Source organism: Pseudonaja textilis, chromosome 2, assembly GCF_049901715.1.
Source record: "Pseudonaja textilis isolate UNSWEBS1 chromosome 2, rPseTex1.2, whole genome shotgun sequence".
In the NCBI taxonomy this organism is placed as follows: Eukaryota; Metazoa; Chordata; class Lepidosauria; order Squamata; family Elapidae; genus Pseudonaja; species Pseudonaja textilis.
Genome location: NC_141991.1, coordinates 42997962 through 43019902, shown reverse-complemented (window position 1 = coordinate 43019902; position 21941 = coordinate 42997962). Strand labels below are relative to the sequence as shown.

The 21941-nt window shown below is 37.7% G+C and overlaps 1 protein-coding gene across 4 annotated transcripts; it reads right to left on the bottom strand.

Annotated features, from left to right (window-relative positions):
* Nucleotides 1–215: 215 nt before the first annotated feature.
* On the bottom strand, nt 216–21636 carry RBSN (rabenosyn, RAB effector). 4 transcript variants are annotated; one of them, XM_087923741.1, is made up of 13 exons: nt 21403–21500; nt 18223–18353; nt 16289–16496; nt 13008–13148; nt 12259–12359; nt 11847–11892; nt 11596–11757; nt 10467–10708; nt 9430–9500; nt 8172–8258; nt 6278–6380; nt 4568–4672; nt 216–3595 (listed from the first exon to the last, which is right to left on the bottom strand). In XM_087923741.1, exons 3-13 carry the CDS (start codon nt 16446–16448, stop codon nt 2444–2446), a joined length of 2370 nt encoding a protein of 789 aa, XP_087779867.1. In that variant the 5' UTR covers nt 16449–16496; nt 18223–18353; nt 21403–21500; the 3' UTR covers nt 216–2443. The 4 variants fall into 4 exon arrangements, with proteins under 4 accessions (XP_087779867.1, XP_026578727.2, XP_087779866.1 ...); XM_026722942.2 differs by lacking the exon at nt 18223–18353 and having other exon boundaries at nt 16289–16506; nt 21403–21636; XM_087923740.1 differs by lacking the exon at nt 18223–18353 and having other exon boundaries at nt 21403–21534.
* Nucleotides 21637–21941: the final 305 nt, after the last annotated feature.

Sequence of the window (21941 nt, the reverse complement as noted above, 5' to 3'; positions counted from 1 at the left end):
CCTACACCATTTCTGACAAATGGCAGAAATCCTTAGAATCTTTTCAATAGATCAGCCTGGAAAAGACTCCCGTCTAAACAATGTTTTCTTGCACAAATTGCCTAGCTCGGTGTAAAAGTGCTTCCTACATTCTGTTCATTAAGATACCAAGGAATTTGCAGTTCACACGAAAGACTAGATTGCTGCTGCTATTGATGTAATCAGTTTTTCCACACTCACAGAAACAAAAATGGTGTTTTATTTCATGAGAAACTTTACAAACTAGTGCATGCAAATGTACAAACAAATGGTATTAGTGTTAAATCTCATAATGGCATGGTCTTGTTCATTTTCATTGTGTCAATTCAGTAGTACAAACGGAATGCTGACAAAATGTGGAACAACCATTTGGGTTATCAAGGGTAATTTCACATTGACTTGCAGTTATAGAGCTACAACCAACATATTTTTAATAAAATACATCAATATTGTGTCTTATAAAGTATTAGACTATGGCATACATAGACAAAAGGCATAATGCATCTAATAAGGAAATGAGTTTTTTTTTTTAAAAAAGCCACTGAAACATTCATATTGGTTGGACTACATAAAGAGTGACAGATCAAGTTTGCGGCCTTGTCTTTAATAAATATAGCTTTACCTTAAACAATTATTGTGCCTTTGCTCCTTGCTTAGTTTGTAGGTTTCCCTTTTTAAAAATATTTTATCACCTATTTTTATGTTCCAACTCTTGTCCTGTTTAGTGCATTGTAAGTTCATTTCCAGAATGCTCCCATTAAAAAAAAATCAAAACAAGTATCCTTAGACTGTTATATAATTGGACGGGCAGTTTTCAGCTCAGTTTCTATAGGATTCATTAAAACAGGCTGTCGCTGAATTGTGATGCATGAAATCAAAGCTAGGTAGTTTTTCCTTGCTAACAAAGGGAATAAAATCACAAATACCATGAATTAACAAATGAATAACATGTAATACTTAATGTCGAAAGTATAAAGTGCTGCCTTAGTTCTTGACCCTATTAACCACTAATCTTTTGAGGAATGTAACATTTAGTGTCCACATACATTGTGTACAGTATCATCTCTACCAGCATGGAAACAATTGTCAAAATCAGATTAAGGATTAATGCTTGGGCCTTCTTCCCATTCCCCTAAGTACATAATATTCTCTGAGTAAGTTCTTCCGGTGTAAACAATTAAAATTGGTTTACGACACCAAAATAATAAAATGCAACCAAATAAAATTCATCCCGTACAACTGAAATCAGACATTATTTAACACTTCTAAACATTTCTGTTCGTAGCTGGCAGATCAATTAAAAAGAAAAAAAGATTTACAAATGAACAGCTCAACCCTAAGAATTTGATAGCCTCCATTTAATATAACAGGTTTCGCACAAATCATCCACACAACAAATGGAGGTGGTATATCAACATTGCCCTAGAGAGAAATCAAATTAGAAAGAAAAATGGACTTCTAGTTTTTAATTTATACTCTCAAGTGGACACCCAGGATGGTTCCTCTCAAAGCACAGTTCTGTCTGCAAATTTTCTAATTTTTGGAGGCAGAAAACAATTTTCCTATTCTGACATTTCTACAAGCCTGGAAAATTATGTAGTTTTGAGACACTGACAATTTCAACGTTCTTACAAAGTTAGTCTAGAATTGGCTGGGAAAAACTATTAGAATAGTTTGATCAGTTGAAGAACAGATAAAGGAAAAAAATACACGATGTCTAGTTAGGTTTTATGCATTTGTTTTCTAAAACATATATATACATATGTTTTGAGACATATATATGTTGCTTTACCAATGAATTCTATTGAACAGTAAGTTATTTTCTCTCTTCTGCTTCCCCAAAATATAAAGTTAGTAGGAAAACTGAGAATTTGCAAGACAGTATTAATTCCTTTTAGCTGGGCTGTGCAAGATTCAAGAACGATTTTGAGGAAATGCTTTGAGCTCATGAGAGCACCACGTTTCTTTGAAAACAGTAAAAGCTTTTCCAGGTTGCTGCACAAGTTGCTTCTGTCTTAGGAAGCAAAGATGTGGTTTCAAGCAATTTTTTTTTGAAGCACATACAATCCTACCTGGTGACAGAAAATAAATTCAAAAGTCTTGAGAACTGCAAATAATTTCCTGCATTTTAAAATGTCAGTTTTCCCCCTTTTTACATCAGAGATAAAGCAGGTGCTGAGAAATATAATTATGCTCCTAAATTTGGGCTGGGATACAAATACAGACTTTTCAATATTTGAAGAACAGTTTCCGGTAATTATAAATTTTAAATAGTGTTGACTTTTACAGATCTAAAAAGTGGAAATCCCTATACCAAAGTCCCTAAGCTTGATTCAGCACCCAAGTAAGTGCCTTTTGCGATGTATTTCTTCTTTTACCTCGATCTTCCCTCCCTTTGGGAACTGCAAAAGTATGTGGACATAGTTCAGCAGCTCGATTTCTTCTTCTGTTTTGCAAGGGTGCTCTTAAGTTCTTTCAAATTCTCAGTCAATACTTCTATCTCATCCATTCGTCCACTTTGTTTGGCATCAAAAATATATGCTTTGATATTATCGATCTGTTGGAGAAGCAATTCCTCCTCTATGATATCTTCCCCTGAAACTTCATTATCACTTTCAACTTCAAAAGGATTCAAAGAGGAAGACACTGATTCTTCAAATGGATTCCCAGATTCCTGGTTACCCACAGGGGTATAAAATGGATTTCCCACAGAATCTTCAAATGGGTTTGGAGCACTGAGATCTACCCCATTTGCCTGCTGAGAATCTTCCTGTTCCTGCTCCTCCTCTTCGTCAAATGGATTGTACTCTCTTTCATAACTCTGCAGGGCATTGGTAGGCAAAGAAGCTATTGCAGTGTTTTCAGCAACAGGACTATCAGGGTTGCTCTTTGGAGGGCTAATTAGTGAAGGATCTTCAAAAGGATTTATGGAGGCTTTTTCATGCTCTGAGGCTTTCACAGGTTGGCAAACCAAAACCAGATTCTTGCTACCTAGCAATCCAACACCATCACTGGGGAAAGCAGCCGTGGAGCCAGTGTAATCTTTGTCCTGAAGCATATCTAGATCCAAAGCCTCTGCTATTTGGTTTATGCTTTCCCTCTCCATCTCAGGTTTATCGGGCGTCACTTCTCTGAAATCCAGAGAACGTGTCCGTGAATGTTGAGACATCTTTTTTTTATGATCCCTTTTCCACTCTTCTTCACAAAGGATCTGCAATTGTTCTCTCTGCATTTCCTCCATCTCCGCTTGCTTTTTAGAGAGCTCAATGGCTTTGACTGTCTGCTGTTGGTCGTACTCGTCCTGAAGCTGTCGCAGGTTCTCCTGCAGCATCTGGACTTCGTCCAGACGATTGGCTTCCTTCGCCTGCTTAATAAATGAGGTGATATTGTCGATCTGTTGAAGAAGTGGATCTGCCAGTTCCTGGTTCCGAGATATGCTAGCAGTGGGTAGCCATCCTTCAGTTTTCTTCATTGCAACCCTTTTTGTTCGATGGACCTCACCATTGAATGTTGCTAAGGATCTGGAAGTGTAGTCTGACGGTCTCTCTTCTTGTCGTCTCTGGGATTCGTACTTCACCTAGCCCAAAAGAAAGGAAAACTTTAAAAGGAGTCCACATTTTATTGAGCAGTCCACACTTCAGCAACTTCCTCAGTTTTTAGCATGATACGTGAGCCTAAAAAGGCAACTGTATTGGTGGAAAGGGGTCTTCTTTTTTTCTGAGTTTTTTCCCCCTCCATCTCAAAAAACAGAATCTTTAAACTGATGGATTATGTAAGATTATTATGGTATTAATAATAATATTTTTAAAAAATTTTAACTGTTCATCTGTCCCTCAATTGTTCATGTCCACAATGATCTAAATCGTATTTAACACAAATAATTTCCTGTTAAATAAGTTTCGAATGTTTTAGAGTGGAAGATAAGCTGAATCAGCAAGTAAAGGTTACACTTCTACATATGTGGTAAAGAGCTATGCTCTAGCAAGTTTTATTCTTTTATTCTCTCCTGTAATGACTGCAACTCTTTCTATCTTCCTGCCACTTTGATAGATCTCAAAGAACTGTGCTCTGCCATAGAATGATCAGCAGTCTATTTACTCAAAGAGAGACTAGATCAGAAGTCACCTATCCAATCACTTTTAGTATGTACTGCATTTGGATGTATCACATGTGATTATTTCAACAAGATAAAATATATTTATGAGTCTAAACTAACAACAAACTAAAGCAACATAAAGATAGTGAAACAAAACAAAAATTTGAGAGCAAAGCAGACTTTTCTCTTGGCTAAAATATTTTTGAAAACTTACGTAAATTTCTAAGAGATGTCATCCCCACCCCAAAATCAAAAAAGGCAAGAAAGAAATGAGTCAAACAAGAAATAGGAAAAAAATCGTTCTTATTAAGCTGGTTCTAGACTTATATCACGCTACTTGGCAATTGTTTTAGAAAACAAATTCAAAAGTAAAGCATTTCAGAAAGGAAATAGTTGAAACAGTGAACAAACAGAAACTCATTGTTAGAAACATATACTGATTAAAATACTTGCCAGTCTCTCCATCTGCAGTTTTCTCTCTAGTTCTTGTTTCTTTTTCTCTTTCAGTTCTTCATACTGGTCTTTGGTTGGTAAAGACATCAGGCCAAGCAATTTTTCCTGAGGAGTTTTTTTTTTCAAAATATCACTTTAAAGGGTATAGGATACTAAGATTTAGATCTTGAAAACTACAAAATATGTGTCTATACATGCATGCATACATACTATTATACTTTAAGTGATTAAAATATAAAAAATGTCCATTCATCCAAATTATATGTCTAATAATAAAGTTAAATTGTGATCAACTATACCTAATATCAAAAGAGTATTTAAAATAAGAGATTAGTAATTGAAGTAAGTCTCTTCCAAATGAAATTTGTTTCCTGATTAGTTCAGGAATATATCTCTAATTTTCTTGAAAGCATTATGGAAGCATTCTTACAATTGCCTGCTTCTGAGAGGTTTTTTTTTTCAATTAAGCTTTTTTTTAAAAAACATAACTAAAGGGCAAGGAAGATAGAAAATCAAACAGTTAATAAACTAATTGAACAGGTTTACACATACTTAAATAAAATGAACAAATATACTTTTAAAACACCAGAATGACTTGACTATGCTAGGAGGGAGGGAAGGAGGAAGGGAAGGGCATAGAATACCAGATGGCAGATATATGGCTGTACTTTCGTGTGATCACTGATAACAAGGTGAATATGACCTACAGCAGAAGGATGTACAGGTAGTCCTCAACTTACAACCATTTTTGTTTAGTGATCATTCAACAGCACTCAAAAAAGTGGTATATGACCAGTTTTCACACTTACAACCACTACAGCATCCCCACAGTCATGCGAACTAAATTCAGCTGTTTGGTAATTGGATCATATTTATGATAGTTGCTTTATCCCAGGGGTCATGTGATCACCATTTGGAACCTTCCCAGCTGACATCTGATAAGCAAGGTCAATGGGGGAAGCCAGATATGCTTAACAACTACATGATTCTCTTAACTGAAAAAAGGTCATACAATGGGTCTCAACTCACTAAGTTATACTTAACAAATGAAATTCTGGGATCATTTGTGATTGTAAGTCAAAAACTACCGGTATGGTAATAAAGAGTTGGGATGCCCTCCAGAAATTACTTCTAGAGGCTATAGGATGTTCCATCTCTGGAGTATCCTTTTAAGACCAGATAGATATGTTTGGAGAACAGTTTAACTGGCATTCCTGCACACTGCAGAAGGCTGGGCTTGTAGTCTTTTCTAACATCACAATTATCTAATTCTATGAAAAATTAGCAACTCAGAATGATTAAAATGCAATTTCAAACAAAGGGGGAAGTCAAAACCTGAGAATAAACAAACATTATGTTCTTAGGCTTAGGTTATTTGACTAATAGCAAGGAATTGTCCCATGATATCATGCAATAGCTTGCTAAATTAGAATCCAATTACAGTGCTGAGAAACCATTCCCATCACTATGATAAAGTGCAAAAGAAAATTCATTAGCCTTCTAAAAACCAGCAGAGCTATTGACATAGCTTACATCTAATTAGGTAGGAAGTATTTAAAAACTGAAGCACTAATTTATTTTCATTATGCAAATTGTTGAAACAAAATGACAAGTTTTGTAACACCATTTAAAATGTCAGTATGTAATTTCATATTGTCTTGGGAGAACTAATATATTTAAAAGCAGCTCACCCTTTCTACATATCCCTACCTGAACAAAAAGTGTGGCTGAATATCTAATCATCCTCTGAAGTTGTAAAGTTCTGGGATGAGGTTGTGGATCTTCATTCAGCCCTAAAGTCAGAATCTTCTTGCTGAAACAAACGAAGGAAAAGAATGAATTGGAAATACATAACAATCAGCTAAGAGGAATAAACACTAGGCAAAAAAGAATTTTATTTGGCAACATGGATTTATTTTGGCAGTAAAATGTAGCTCACAAAGTTTATGCCTTCTTTAAAAAAATGTTCATCTTCATTGAAAATAATATATACACTGCTCAAAAAAATAAAGGGAACACTTAAACAACACAATGTAACTCCAAGTCAATCACACTTCTGTGAAATCAAACTGTCCACTTAGGTAGCAACACACTACTGTTGTGCAAATGGAATAGACAAGAGGTGGAAAGCATAGGCGGTTAGCAAGACATCCCCAATAAAGGAGCGGTTCTGCAGGTGGTGACCACAGACCACTTCTCAGTTCCTATGCTTTCTGGCTGATGGTTTGGTCACTTTTGAATGCTGGCGGTGCTTTCACTCTAGTGGTACCATGAGACGGAGTCTACAACCCACACAAGTGGCTCAGGTAGTGCAGCTCATCCAGGATGGAACATCAATGCGAGCTGTGGCAAGAAGGTTTGATGTGTCTGTCAGCGTAGTGTCCAGAGCATGGAGGCACTATCAGGAGATAGGCCAGTACATCAGAAGACATGAGGAGGCCGTAGGAGGGCAACAACCCAGCATCAGAACCGCTACCTCCACCTTTGTGCAAGGAGGAACAGGAGGAGCACTGCCAGAGCCCTGAAAAATGACCTCCAGCAGGCCACAAATGTGCATGTGGCTGCTCAAACGGTCAGAAACAGACCCCATGAGGGTGGTATGAGGGCCCGACGTCCACAGGTGGGGGTTGTGCTTACAGCCCAACACCGTGCAGGACGTTTGGCATTTGCCAGAGAACACCAAGATTGGTAAATTCGCCACTGGCGCCCTGTGCTCTTCACAGATGAAAGCAGGTTCACACCAAGCACATTGACAGACGTGACGGTCTGGAGATGCCTGGAGAGCGTTCTGCTGCCTGCAATATCCTCCAGCATGACCGGTTTGGCAGTGGGTCAGTAATGGTGTGGGGTGGCATTTCTTTAGTGGGCCGCACAGCCCTCCATGTGCTCTCCAGAGGTAGCCTGACTGCGATTAGGTACCGAGGTGAGATCCTCAAACCCCTTGTGAGACCATATGCTGGTGCGGTTGGCCCTGGGCTCCTCCAAATGCACGACAATGCTAGACCTCATGTGGCTGGAGTGTCAGCAGTTCCTGCAAGATGAAGGCATTGATGCTATGGACTGGCCCACCTGTTCCCCAGACCTGAATCCAGTTGAGCACATCTGGGACATCATGTCTCGCTCCATCCACCAATGCCACGTTGCACCAAACTGTCCAGGAGTTGGGGGATGCTTTAGTCCAGGTGTGGGAGGAGATGCCTCAGGAGACCATCCACCACCTCATCAGGAGCACCCCAAGCGTTGTAGGGAGGTAATACAGGCACGTGGAGGCCACACAAACTACTGAGCCTCATATTGACTTGTTTTAAGGACATTACATCAAAGTTGGATCAGCCTGTAGTGTATTTTCCACTTTAATTTTGAGTGTAACTCCAAATCCAGACCTCCATGGGTTGCTAAATTTGATTTCCATTGATAATTTTTGTGTGATTTTGTTGTCAGCACATTCAACTATGTAATGAACAAAGTATTTAATAAGAATATTTCATTCATTCAGATCTAGGATGTCTTATTTTTGTGTTCCCTTTATTTTTTTGAGCAGTGTATATAAAGCCAAGCAAAAAATAATCCAGTAACAATTTCCATCTTCATATTTAGTACTTACCTTAAAGCATCTATTAATTCATACATTCTCTGCACTTCTATTCTAAGACTGCTAGCACGTTCAAGATTGTATGTTGTCTCTCCAGCACTGAAAGAGAACATGCACATTTAAATAACTCCAAATTGTTATTCACATAGATTCAACCATCTAAACTGTGTTATGAAAAAAAGGGAAAACTTGAATATTAAATATCGATTTTGGTGCATTTTTGTCATCAATTTCTCTCAAAATTATTTAGTTCATTAAAATGAGTTCTACATGGATAAATACCATTTTAGAGTGGGAAGCAGTTTGATTCAAAATTATATCACTAAGCTCAGCATGGTTTTAAAGAGTAAATATGTATTTATAAGGACACAAATCCAAACATATACAAAAATCAGCCTTGGTAGCCAAGTATTTATATATACTTGCCACTTACTACAGACACTAGCTGACCATTGTGGTTCTGACTTTGGTTTTATCCTGGAGTTTTTGGTATTTTTCCTTTTAAACTTTTGAAATTTCATTTCTCACCATATTCATATGAACACTTATAAATAGACTTCATTAACAATTTATACTCTTGTTTTCTACTGCAATCTAGTTAGATTTGAAAAACTGAATTTGGAATAACCAAGTATCTATTTTAAATATCTGTTAAAAAATTTAATTCTAAAAAATTGATACAAATGATTCAGTTTTCAAGTTCTTTATTACTTCAAAAGCTAAAGAATTTATATGTATAAAAATAACGCTAAGCAAACTTATCTAAGAACAAGTTCCAACTCAAAGTCTATTACTTAATGTACGGATTCACCTTACAAATTGAAATCTTCATTTAAAAGCACCAGCAAATTTACGAAGTTTGTTCAAATTCCATAACCTATGCTCATAAGGGTGGCCATATACAACTTTTAAATAAAATTCAGAAAATATAATTGTGTAAATATCACCCAGTACTGCTAATAATGCAAAATATACATAAGGAAATTTTTGGATATAGTGTGAAAATTGGTTCTAAATCTCAGTTAATAATAATACAAACATAACAGATAGCTGTCCCCAAAGAAGCAATAAATAATAACTTCGATGTATTGTGCTTTTACAAAACTGAAGTTTCCAATATATTTAATTAGATATATCCCCAATAATTAGATATTAGTTATTAATATCTAATTAATATTTGCCTTCTCTGATTTCTTTTAAACAACACAATCATCTAATAACTTTTAAAGAATACAAGAGTCAATTATTTTAAAAATCTAAAGAGGCTTACTTTAATGATTCTGCCATCTTTATGTATTCAGGGGCTTTCTGGTCAACTTTTTCCATGTAAAATCGGAGTTTCTTGTTTAATAAAAGAAATCAATATATTAAAATTAAGTTACAACAACAATTCAAATATGTGTTATATGCATCCTATTTTTCCTTTACTTTATATGAGTTTAAGGACCTCAGTTACAAAGATTGGTGATTAGAATAGGAATGAATCCATTTCACATATTATTGTATGCTTGTATTATCTGTATAGGTCCAAGTTTTGCAAGCAATCTGAATGTGTTCTTTTTTTTTGTCAGCAATGCACAGTATTCAACTGATATTTTACCAGTTTACAAAAAAAAATGCCTATGGAATATCAGCTGGCCATGCCTGCATTACTCCCAGATCTGTAATATGATTTCTGAAGTATAATGACCAGGACTATATGCAGTATGCTAACAGTGGTAACATTTTGCTAAACATGCTTATTGCTAAATAAGTTACACAGGAACCAAACTAAAGTTTTACACCTATCCTACAGTGCTTATAACGTTGTGGTTTTTTTTTTTTTCATATAAATTGTCACTCAAAGAAATCCAAGCTGGTCAAGGAACTTGTTTTTGAAAAGCTTCTAAATTCCTGAAAACAGTTGGACCAATCTGTTTGAAATTTGACGGGAAAAATATCCCCTGAAGTGGAACAGTCACTGCAAATTTCATCCATTTGTGTCAAATGCAAAAGACTATAAATTGTTGATTTCTTATAATAGTTAAAAGCAACACACTTTCAGTAATAGAAATTGTTGTAACTTCAAATTTTCCAAAGTGAGATTCTGATTTTGATAGAATGAATTGGGAAGCTTCCAAGATTATTTTAGCCAAACTGTTATTTTCTAATCACCAAAGCTAAACCAAATTTTGTCATCAATGAACAAACTAACTGTTTTCTTTTTAATATAAACAGTTCCTAATCTCTTAGATTTACTCCCATAAAAATTATTATATATGCTATTGACAATAAGTCTCATTTAAGCCTTGATCTCAGTCATTTTACCTCATATAGTTTCACAATATCTGGTATATATTCTTTTTCATCAATCTGTTGTTCCCTTTTGAGCAGCGTGTCTTTACAGTGTCTACAGCAACGGATTCGATCATCATCTTTTTCATCCAAAACAGAACTGACACTGCTTATACTACTGATGCTACCTCGTCGAGAGCCCTGGATGCTATTGGGCGAGCAGCTGGGGCTAGTATGAGAGGCCAAGACTTCCTTGCTAGCAGTAGTAAGCTTGCCTGAAAGGAGAGACGAACAAAATATAACTGACACAATGTAATTGTCCGGATGACAGAACATTATCTTGAACGCAGCTTCAAATACTCAATTCTGCTCATCTCAATTTACACGTAAAAACAGGAACTGCAATAAAACTGTTCTCTAAAAGCTGGCTGCTACAAAGATATCAATCAAAATGCTTGTACAACTGCAAAATAGAATATTCAAAGTAAATATTAATATTTACATAACATGACATCTAGCTACTAAACAGGCAACTGACATTACTCAAACTGGAGTAATGGAATATTTCAATTTTGAGGTGAAGTAACTTTTTAGTTATTAGATGAGACTTCTAAAAACCGTAGAAAGGAGTTGGGGGGTGTCATCTTTTTCTACATACCTTTTGGAAATTAGTTTTTAAAAGGTAAAATAGCTTTGAATAGCTATTGACAACATGGAAAAAATCCCAACACAAAAATTTAAAGACACAATCATGAGAGATTCTGGGGAATAAGATGCAATTTATGAGTTGCATACTGCTCTTTTTTGGGGAGACTCTCAACCTTCTCCTCACCCAAAGATAATAAACCCTCTAAAAATCCAGTGTACACATGCACACACTTGAGGGCAACACTTGGCTGTTGTCTATGCTGCTACAAAAACAAGAAGACTTTAAAAATATGTCTGCCAATCCTTCTAAAATTCCTCTACTGCTGTAAATGAGTATCTCATCAGACCAGAAGACAATTGCTCATTTTTGTGACAGACATAAATGCACAGCAATATTTTTTTCTTAATTCACACTATAATAGTAATAATAATGTTTGAGTGATACTAGAACAAAATATGATCAACACTGAAAATTAGGAATTAAGGCACTTCTAACTCTAACCACTGTACTCACTTGCAAAGGGGAGACTGACCAGTTCCATGCACTTCTTGCACATGATAGACCCACAGAGGCGGCAGTGGTGGCGCCTGTTCCGTATGCTGAATTTGTTACCACAATCTGGACAAAATGGTACATCTTGATCATTAACCCAAGGCACGACAGATTTCTCTATTGCTGCAATAAGACATGATAACCTGTTAGACATCATTAATGAAATCCTAGTTGAGATATTATCAAAGGCGTTTCTTTTTTGTGCTCATTACCTCTTATCTTTGCTGAATCTGTAATTGTTCTATCAAAGGAAGTAAGCTGACCAAAAGAAAATGATCAAGAATTAGATATACAAACACATTTTACTGTATAGTTTGTCATATTACTTCAAGTAAATCAAGCAATTCTGTTTTTAACCATCTTTTCCCAAATATCTTTTTTTTAAATCAAACTTCAAATGAGTATCTCTTTTATATCACCTTAGTAATAGACCAGCAAATTAATAGCACCTTACCAAGGAATGCATTGAATGATACTTTAACAAATAACATAATAATAAACATCACAAGAAATGTTACAGTAGGTAATGATTGAAAAAAGGACTTACATATGTTATTAAAATATTTTAAATAAAAGTTTAATAAAAAGTAAATTAAAAAAAAAATAAAACTACAAATTATTTACCTTTTCTAACCTGATTATTAATTTATTGACTTCCACAACATAGTGATCAATTCTGGCTGCTCTGTGTTTCTTAAAATCAGAAAGATGACTCCTTATAGCACCTAATATAAAATATCCAGTTAGGAAACTTCAGAGAATAATTCAACCATAAATATTCAACTAACGGGAAGTTTATCCTGTTCTTATTTCTATCAAATTTGCTATTCAGTCTAAAATTCAGAATTAAAGAATGGTAGCTCATGTACCATAGCTAAATATGATTTGCCATATCATCTGATATGCACAGCTAATATTCAACATGGTTTAATGTGCTATGTAAACATGCTCTTAAGTATTAACCACCCTGTATTTTAGTCTTTATTGACAAAATACAATTTTTGTTTATAAGATAATGGTATTTCAGAAGACCTATTTCTATTATGGAATTTTCTTCTGGTGTTAATTACTGTTAGTGCTGAACCCATTTTGCATTTACCATCCAATGAATACATACATTTGTACAAATTCATTATCTATTCAAACTATCTTCATAACACAATATGATACATATCTTCTCAGAATTCACTGGTGCTCTCTCACAGATCAACTTAGTGTAGTATGTTTATATAGATTTATACACAATATAAAAATGTACAAAATTAAAACTGTAACTTAAAATTTTCACAGCCTTATTATTTTTAGGTTACACAGTTCAGAATCTAGAGATACTATCTATCCTTGTTTCAAATGAAGTTTTTTTGACTGGTTACCTAATTCTTCGAGTTCCCACATATATGGATCCATTCCACCATAACTGTAGCCTTCATATCGTTCCTGAGACACCCCATCATTTCGGTCATCATCTCGTCTTAACAGTTTATTTTTTGCTTTTTTTGCTTTTTGAACAAGATCTAAACAAGAAAAAATGGTAGATGTCACAAATTCTGTTTAGATATTTAAATGTAATAGTTAAGACTTTCTTTCTTACAGTTGCCACTGTGATAGTATGGTGAGCCCATGATTAGCATGGACTCTTGCACTTGATTTGTAATTTTCAGAACTCCTCAGAATGGACTGGCCATGATTTTTAAATTCAACTTGTCCTTTCCTTTGGATGAGAAAATTTAAGAGCAAAACAGCATGTCTTAAAAACAACCTCTCCCCCCTCATACACACACACAAAAAAACCCCAACAACCCAGGACTGCATATTCTAGATGAACAAGCTGAAATGGAAAATGGAGAGCTTAAATCTTTGTTTAAAACTGGCAGATGTTTCATTGGCAGATATCATAGCATTTTTCTCCCACAGTAATGGGATATATATATATATATATATATATATTATTCTAAAATTTGTAAAACAAATTTCTGAATATGCAAAGAATTACAAAAATTCCCATAAAGCACAACCCTGAAAAAAGAAATCTACCTGGTCCGACCCGTTTGAGAATACAAATGTATCAATTAGCCAAGCAGTCCAATTATTGGCAGCCCACAGGAATATTTTGTACCGGTTATAGACTTAATTCAGGAAACAATTTGTGCAATAAGAACACTGGACAAAGCAGAAGGCAAGAGCACTTTAAAGGTAAAACAATGACGCATTTCACAGCCTTCAGAGAACTGGGAAACAACTTGTAACAAGTGAAGGAAATTAACACAACCACAAGCTCTTTGTATTTTATTATGAATGGGTTTCTACCAGTAAGTGTATAGTTATTTAAAAGGGGTGGGGTGGGGGTGGCCAATAATTAGCATTTAAACATATTACAATTATTTTTATCTTTATGGATATTACTATTCTTAAGCTCTTGTTACTAAGCTGTGTAGCCAGTGATTGAAATTGTGTGATGACTAAGGGCTGTTTACATGCCACATTCAATCCCATCAGAGTATTCCCAAGAATGACTCTGAACGTCTGAAAATATAATGAAACTCAATGCGTCAAAATCACCATGGAAATCAGCAAGACCTACAGCTAGAGGTAGCTTGACTTAGTCTGGGTCCTTAGAGACAGAAATACACATAAACTTAGAAGTATTAGTATGCATTGTGAAACTATGTGTCGTGTGGCTAAAATGTTATGTAGTAAACAGCATTAAACTGATATTAACAATTATTAATGAATTTGTACTGGTTTCCCAAAATCAAGGTATCAGATAGTTAGATACAGTGTTTTTCCTGTATTCTTTGGGCATCCTGGTCAAAGTATCTCTTTTGTTCTGATTAAAGCAACAAGTCACTTGAAGACCAGCAGGAATGTCCAAGTTACTTAGGTAGTAACTCAGGGGCACATAGCTTACCTATGCACATCCTTCATTGATTAAACTAAAGGAATTGCCTCATGTACTTAAGAAATATCAGAACACACATCCAATCACAAATCATTACTTCATCCAGATAACTCACAGCTTTCTAAGTAACCCTCACTCTTACAATCAGCTAAAATAACAAACTTCCAAAGGTTTCAAGTCAATTTTTACTACTTTCAGGTGTTTAAAGGGGATAATTAGGACTGCAGAAAAGACAATTACTACCAACCTCCCTTCCATCAAGGACCTGTATACTGCACAAGTCAAAAAGGACTGTGAAAATATTTACAGACCCCTCACATCCCGGACATAAACTGTTTTAACTCCTACCCTCAAAACGACACTATAGAGCACTGCACACCAGAACAACTAAACATAAGAACAGTTTTTTCCAGAACACCATCACTCTGCTAAACAAGTAATTCCCTCAACACTGTCTGCACTACTATTACTATTAATCTTCTCATCGCTCCTTATCACCCATCCACTCCCACTTGTGACTGTATGACTGTAACTTTGTCGCTTGTATCTTTACGATTTATATTGACTGTTTCCTAGTATGATTTGATTGCTTATTGTACCCTATGACTATTATTAAGTGTTGTACCTTATGATTCTTGACTCTTGATGAATGTATCTTTTCTTTTATGTTTACTGAGAGCATTTGCACCAAGACAAATTCCCTGTGTGTCCAATCACACTTGGCCAATAAAAAGAATTCTAATTCTAATTAATGCATTGCATTATTTCTCTGCTTAATTGTGAGTGATTTTTTTCTTCAAAGGCTCCACTATTTCATTAAAATTGTCTTAGGCGTCTGTGGCCAAGAGTTCAAATTTTGTTCCCTTAGTCCAAAGCACTAATTTTAGGTTTATAAAGGCTTCATTTTGCCAATTAAAAAAAAAAGACTTTTGTGATTAGAAAAAATACTTGCCTGTAAAGCACCTCTGACTATCATAAAACCCTGCCCGCACGAGACCACAATCTTACAACCAATTGCCAAGCACCCTGTGATATGTGATTGCCATTAGTAATTTTCTCTGCCGGCTTCCCCAGAAAGTCAGTGGGAAGCAGGCAAGGAAGGTTGCAAGCTACTGTCAGCTGCCGAGAGGACTCCTTATCATCTCTGGGGGCTGAATGAAAGAGTTGCCTGGTGAGGGGAGCTGAATTCCTTTGGTGGGATGGAGAAAGAAGGCCCAGATCCCGGAGATCTGTTTCTATAGCCCATCAGAACACCTCCCCTCTGTGCATGGACGGAGGTGAACTCCTTCAGCAGGATGTGGCATGGTCACAACTGTAGTCATAATTCAAGGATTACTCAAACACAACAGAGTAAGTGAAAACACTCTGCTTTCAACATATCTAAACTCCTTTCATTCAAAGGTCATGCGTGGGCATCATCAATATGCCTCCCCATGAATTATGAGTGTTAACAGAATTGCCATAAAAAGGATGGTAACATTATTTGCATTTCTAATAAATAGAAAATTATTAACACCTATGTTAACACATAGGCTTTTTACATGGAGGGGATGATTTAGGCACATTTAAGGATGAAATGAGTGCCTTAAAAAGGCACCCGTTATTTTTTAGGACCCTCCATCCCCTCAAAAACCCGGTGCATACTCCTGTTCTATTCATCTTAATACAGGCTTACCTACTTCTAGAAAGTGCCAATATTCATATGTAGTAAGCAAAAAAGATGCGTTAATACATAATAGGAACTAGAACACTTACTCTTTAATTGTCCTTTAACATCTCTGTCTTCACTTGAATGTTCTTCATAATGAGATTGGAGCTGTTGAAAGGACTGCAGATCCTTCAGACACAGGGGGCATAGAAAGCCCTCTCTCACCTCTCCAGGATCATCAAATGGAGGTGTGTAGCTTGTTGCCATAATGATCTAAGGTCCCTGAAGTTATTGCTTCTCTCCAAATCTCAGATGCTACGGAACACTGCATGCCATGAGTAAAGAAGTGGACATACAATGAGGAAATAGTTATTGTTCTTATCTTTTCTGCAAAGCATTCCCCTGAAACAGATGCAAAGAGTAATTTTTAAAAGGGGGAAACTATTTGATTTGATAAGTATATTTTCTCTAATATGTTAATAATGCTTTAATGGTTTACTTCAGAAGACCAAGGGGTAGGCAATGTGGTTCTCATAGTTGCCAAAATGTCTTAGATAACTCCTTTAAATACCTACTATGATTCCTAAGTTTTTAATACAAATTAAGTAACTATGAGGCTGAAATGCTGCAAAACCACCTCTCTCGTATATATTTACAATAATGCCTTTTACTTCTCCATAAATCTCACTAAAATTATAGAAAGTATAACATGGGTATACTTTATGTTCTGGTAAACAGACATTGTGTGGACTGTTGCAATAATAGAACAGCCTTAACCATGTTTTAACAAGCAAGCCTCAACAAGCATGATGCTTCCACCACATGCTTTCAAAATTCCAGTGTGCCTCAACCCAAGAAGATTCCATGTCTCTGAAATAGACTATATTTCTGTTCTGGAATATGTACATTAAATCTTTTATCGGCAAGGAAAAATATTCTTTTTATATGTCTTTAGAAGCCATTCTAAATTTTGCAGCACATGACAGTCATCCCCAAACTGGCACCATCCAGATACTTGAAATAATAAATTCCTCAAATCATTATCTATGCTATCTGATTTGAAGAGTACAAAACTGTTAAAGCTGTTAAAGGGCTAAGGCTAAATTCAAAGAAACAGAAAACAGTGCTTCCTCTAGATTACAAAAAAAAAAAGATTGCAATGAAAAAGAAGCCAATTTTAAAAGCAAAGTGTATACTGTATTTTTCGGAGTACAAGATGCTCTGGAGTATAAAACGTACCTTAGTTTTGGGGGAGGGAAATAAGGGAGGGAAAAATCTGCCTCAGCCTACCAGCATCCATCGGTATTCATCTGGCTAGTGTCCTGTCCATGTGTGAGAGTTGAGGGCTGCTTGGAAACTGAAACACTATTTGCTGTGTAAGCAAGGAGACAACAAGGAGCCTGGGCATGGCTTAGCTCAACTGTTCGGTACTAAAGCCGCATGCTGCTCTGAAACTCAAACTGAAACTCCTCTCCGCTGCTTGTGTTTTGCTTGCATTTACTACCACATTGGAAAACCTGCTTTTGGTATTGTATATTTACTTCATGTGTTATATTATATATAAAGAGAAGTTATTCAATCCTGCTGAATCAGTTACTTGTGTGTGCTTTCTGGATGGGATTGCTGCTGCAAACTCTGACACGTCCTTGCAGCAAATAGTGAATAGCCAGGTCAGCTTCAGCACATTATTGCAGCCTGATTCAGCAAGACTGGTGGGTGGATTGGCCTCCCGGAATACCCCAATTGGCTGTTCCAGGCTGCAGGGATTGCCACAGACCATCGCCACAGACTATCGCCGCCTCAGTTCCTCGCGTTTTTGGTCTCGTGGGCGGGGCTACATTCAGTGTATAAGACGCACCCAAATTTTCACCCTCACCCTCTAAATCAATCAAGCCACAGTGAGAAGCCACAGCCACTCTCACTGCTCTGCATTCTCAAGGCCCCTGCTATCTTGCACTTCACTAACCCAGCTAATCCAGTGGCCTTTGACGCTTCTCTGGCTGCTGAACCAGCATGCCCAACCTACCCCTTCTGAAGGTACCTGCTGACAGCATAAGGCCTTTTTTCTGAGGTCACATCTTGCAGTTTCCACATGAGACCTTGGAAAGAAGGCCTCATGAAAGACCATGCCAGGTGAGATAAAAATGAAATCAGAACTTTTCCCTTTTGGGCCTAATGGAAAAAGAAGTGGAGAAAACATTTGGAACTTTGTTATTATATATGTTGACAGCAGCAAGACTATTGTGTGCACAAAAATGGAAGGACACTTCGATTCCTACTATGGATGAATGGTTGCAGATGGAGTTGGCCAAAATGGCAAAACTGATTACTTTGATTAAAGAAAAGAACATAAGTACTTTTGTTTCCACATGGAGACCACTTTTGAACTTTGTGCTTTATGTGGAAAAGAATGGTTTTGGGTTTTACCAAGTAGACTGATAGATCTTTACAGAAATGGCTTGTTCATATTATTATGAAAAAGCAAAAAGTTATTTACTGTAACAGAGAGAGTTGGAAGTCTGCTTTTTCTTTCTTTTTTCTTTCTTATCTTTCCTCACTTCTCTTCCCCCTTTTCTTCCCTACTGCTTTTCTATTTACTTTTGAATTTTGTATTTTACAATATTTTATAACTCAATAAAAATGTTAAACCTAAAAAAAAAATGAAGGACCAGACTAGGCATGTCTTGCCAGCAGCAGGAAAAGAAGCTAGCAAAGATCGGCTGATGTGGTAGAGCGAGACAGCCGAGGCCTCAAAATACAGGTTGGTTAGGGTGGCTACAGCTCCTTGCCATCTGCTAGGCTGACCTGGGCCAGCGGAACATAGGACAGGAGGGTCTTGGAAGGGCAGGGCAGGGCAGTGAGGGAAGCTATAACTTCTCATTAACTGCTAGGCTGGGCTAGAGCAGCTGCAGATTCGCACCATACTCCTGGGCTGGGATGCGCTGGAGCAGCTGTGGCTGCATGCTGCTTTGCAGGTCAGGGACTTCTTTCAGCTCTAGAGCCATGGCAAGCCAAGAACCCCCTGAACCATAGTGCAGCAAGCAGTCCGCAAAGCAAGCAGTTCTTGGCTTCTTGCTGCCCCTTAGGCAAGGTGCAATGTAACCAAAAGGGCAGAGATGGGAGTAAAGTAGGTTGGAGGGAGTTTAAGGGGCAGAAGTCCCTTACTTTGAACAATAGGCTCAGGACTAGAAGGTCCCAAGCAGGAAGAGCTTGGGTTGGGATGGGTCCTTGGCTTATAATTGGTTAACAACACAAAGTGGAATGCCATCGCAAAATGATATGGTCACGTGGCATGGTGCTTTATAACCACATTTCTTCTTGATGGAAATTCCACTCTCAACTGCAGTTGTAACTCAAAGACTATTGGTGTCCAACTTGCCTGAAGTAAATATCTGTGACATTCAGAAAATTTTCCAGGCCAAATCACCAATCATATAAATTCATAATTCAAAAGTAGTAACAGTTAACTTTGTCACTAGAATAATATGCCACAAGCAAGAAATAACAGAACAGAACAACAGACTTGGAAGGGACTTTGAATGTCTTCTAGTTGCTCTGTAGTTGCCCTTGCTCAAGCAGGAGGCCCTATATCATTTAAGACAAAATGGCTGTCCAAACTCTTCTTCAAACTCTCTAGCACCCACAATTTGGAGGCTAGCTGTTCTATGATTAATTATTCTCACTATCAGAAAATTTCTCCTTAATTCTAGGTTGGTTCTCTCCTTGATTATTTTCATCCATTACTTCATAGTTTGCCTGCAGATACTTTGGAGAATAGGTTGACACTCTTCCTTCCCTGTGGCAGCCCCTCAAATATTGGAACATATCTATCCTATTACCACTAGTCCTTCTGTTCACTAGACTAGACATAGACAACTCCTGCAACCATTCTTCATGTTTTAGCCTCTAGCCCCCTAACCATCTTTGTTGCTAAATAAGGCATATAAAGGTAACACAGGAAAGAGTTGTATTATTACATGGGTAAGCAAGGCTTGTAAGACAAAACACTTAAGTGCCCAAGGTATAATAAAAAGGAGCCATGTTATTCTGTAATTTTTCCATCATTAGCTGTCTCAACTTACTTTGAATATTACACATACCCATCCACAGGGACTGATGTACATTTAATGCAAAGCATACCACTACACTCATCTCCTATTATCATACATGCCTTTTTTTAAAATTACATAAGGTGTGAGCAGCTTTTGGATTTAGATGTCTTTTTGTGAGGCATCCAGATTTCCCTCCAAATGTGCTCTGAATTCCAACTGTTAGAATTGCAGACCACTGGATAAGGGAGGGAAATGTAGACTAAAAGAAAATTAGCATTCTTAAGAGTAGATTTTTTAAAAAAAGGTTTCTAATATAAAATAGAACACAAGAAAATAAAACACAAAAGAAATACAGTTAAAGTAACTTCATTCCAGCTCAACGTTGACTTAGCCTTCAATCCTTGATAATTGTTGGGGGCAATATTGTTGACTCTGTATACAGCTTAGAGAGGGCTGTAAAGCACTGTAAAGCGATATGTAAGTCTAAGTGTTACTGCTATTCCAGTCTTCTATGTTAGCATCTTATAGTCAAACTCGGAATGGGTTTTCTTCTAATTCACTGTCCAAATCTTGCTTCTCCCAAGTCCATAATTTGATTCTATCAACCAAGAGATTCGAGACACCCAATTCCGAGACAAAAGCGGGCCGATTCCCTTTTCTCCAAAGCAGGATATATCTACCATCAACAACTGCAAGATAAGTTATTTGACAGAAGCCATTTTCGCACCAACACAAGGACGAAGACTGCTTGTTCCTCATCCTTGTTTTCCGCCACCAAGCTCCCAACCCGTCGGGACAAAGAGGTAGGAAGAACCGATACTCCTTCTGTGGTTTTAACATGAAAAAGGGCGGATACGGCAGGGCGAGCAGAAATGGCTCCTGGGATGGGAAGAGGCAGCCCGAGCATCGTAGAGATGCCGAAAAGCAGGAGTCTGGGGCGGCTGTCAGCCCTTTGCTCCTTCACCATCACCCCGGAACCCGCAAGCCGCCCACGGGCACCAGGCTTGGGGGGGCAGGGGGAAGCGCCAACAATGTGGCCAAGGGGAGCAAAGCCCCGAGGGGCAGGGCGAGAAAGACCGCAAGGAAGGGCGGCGAAGAAGGCTCTCCCTCTCCGACGACGCAGCAGACTCATGCGCCCCTACGGAGGGGAGAGAAGGCAACGCTCTCACCTCAGCCTCACCGAGGCGGCGGCCCCGACGGCCGAGGGATCCAATCCCGCCCCGGTTTCCCAGGAAGCGACAGGGCCCCCTTTTCAGGTAGCGCTGTGCCGATCGCGGAAAAGCCGATGGGAAGAAGGGCAGCTGCTGGGCCTTACGCGGAGAAAGGGCTGGTGGAGAAGAGCGCCGAACAGTCGATGGGGGAGGGCGGAGGTTGCGCCTCCCAGGGCTGCATCGCGCTCGCCTGGGCCGGCTGTTGGGGCTGCTGGAAGAGGCCGTGGCCGGGAAAGAGTCCCCTTTGGGAGGGCTGCAAAACTCTGGATCCCCACTGGAAGACGGGAATTGTAATTGTCCACGACCCAGATTGGGAATCCGAACCGATTTTGCTTGGATCAACTGCATTAGGCGATTCGAGGGTTTTCTAGGACAGATTGCGAAGAGCTGAAAATCTTTTACGACGGAAGGAGGCAGTGTGAAATCGTTAGGTAGCAGGAGTCGGGCTTGCTTTACTCTTCTAGCCCAGCGCCTGGGTTGACATCGGAAAATTAAAT

Coding starts and splice junctions, on each gene's coding strand:
- RBSN (XM_026722942.2), bottom strand. CDS start 16,448: ATGGCAACAAGCTACACACCTCCATTTGATGATCCTGGAGAGGTGAGA. Junction 9,501..10,466: donor ATATTGTGAAACTATATGAG/GTAAAATGACTG, acceptor TTATTAAACAAG/AAACTCCGATTTTACATGGA. Junction 3,596..4,567: donor AACTGCAGATGGAGAGACTG/GCAAGTATTTTA, acceptor CTTTTGGGCTAG/GTGAAGTACGAATCCCAGAG.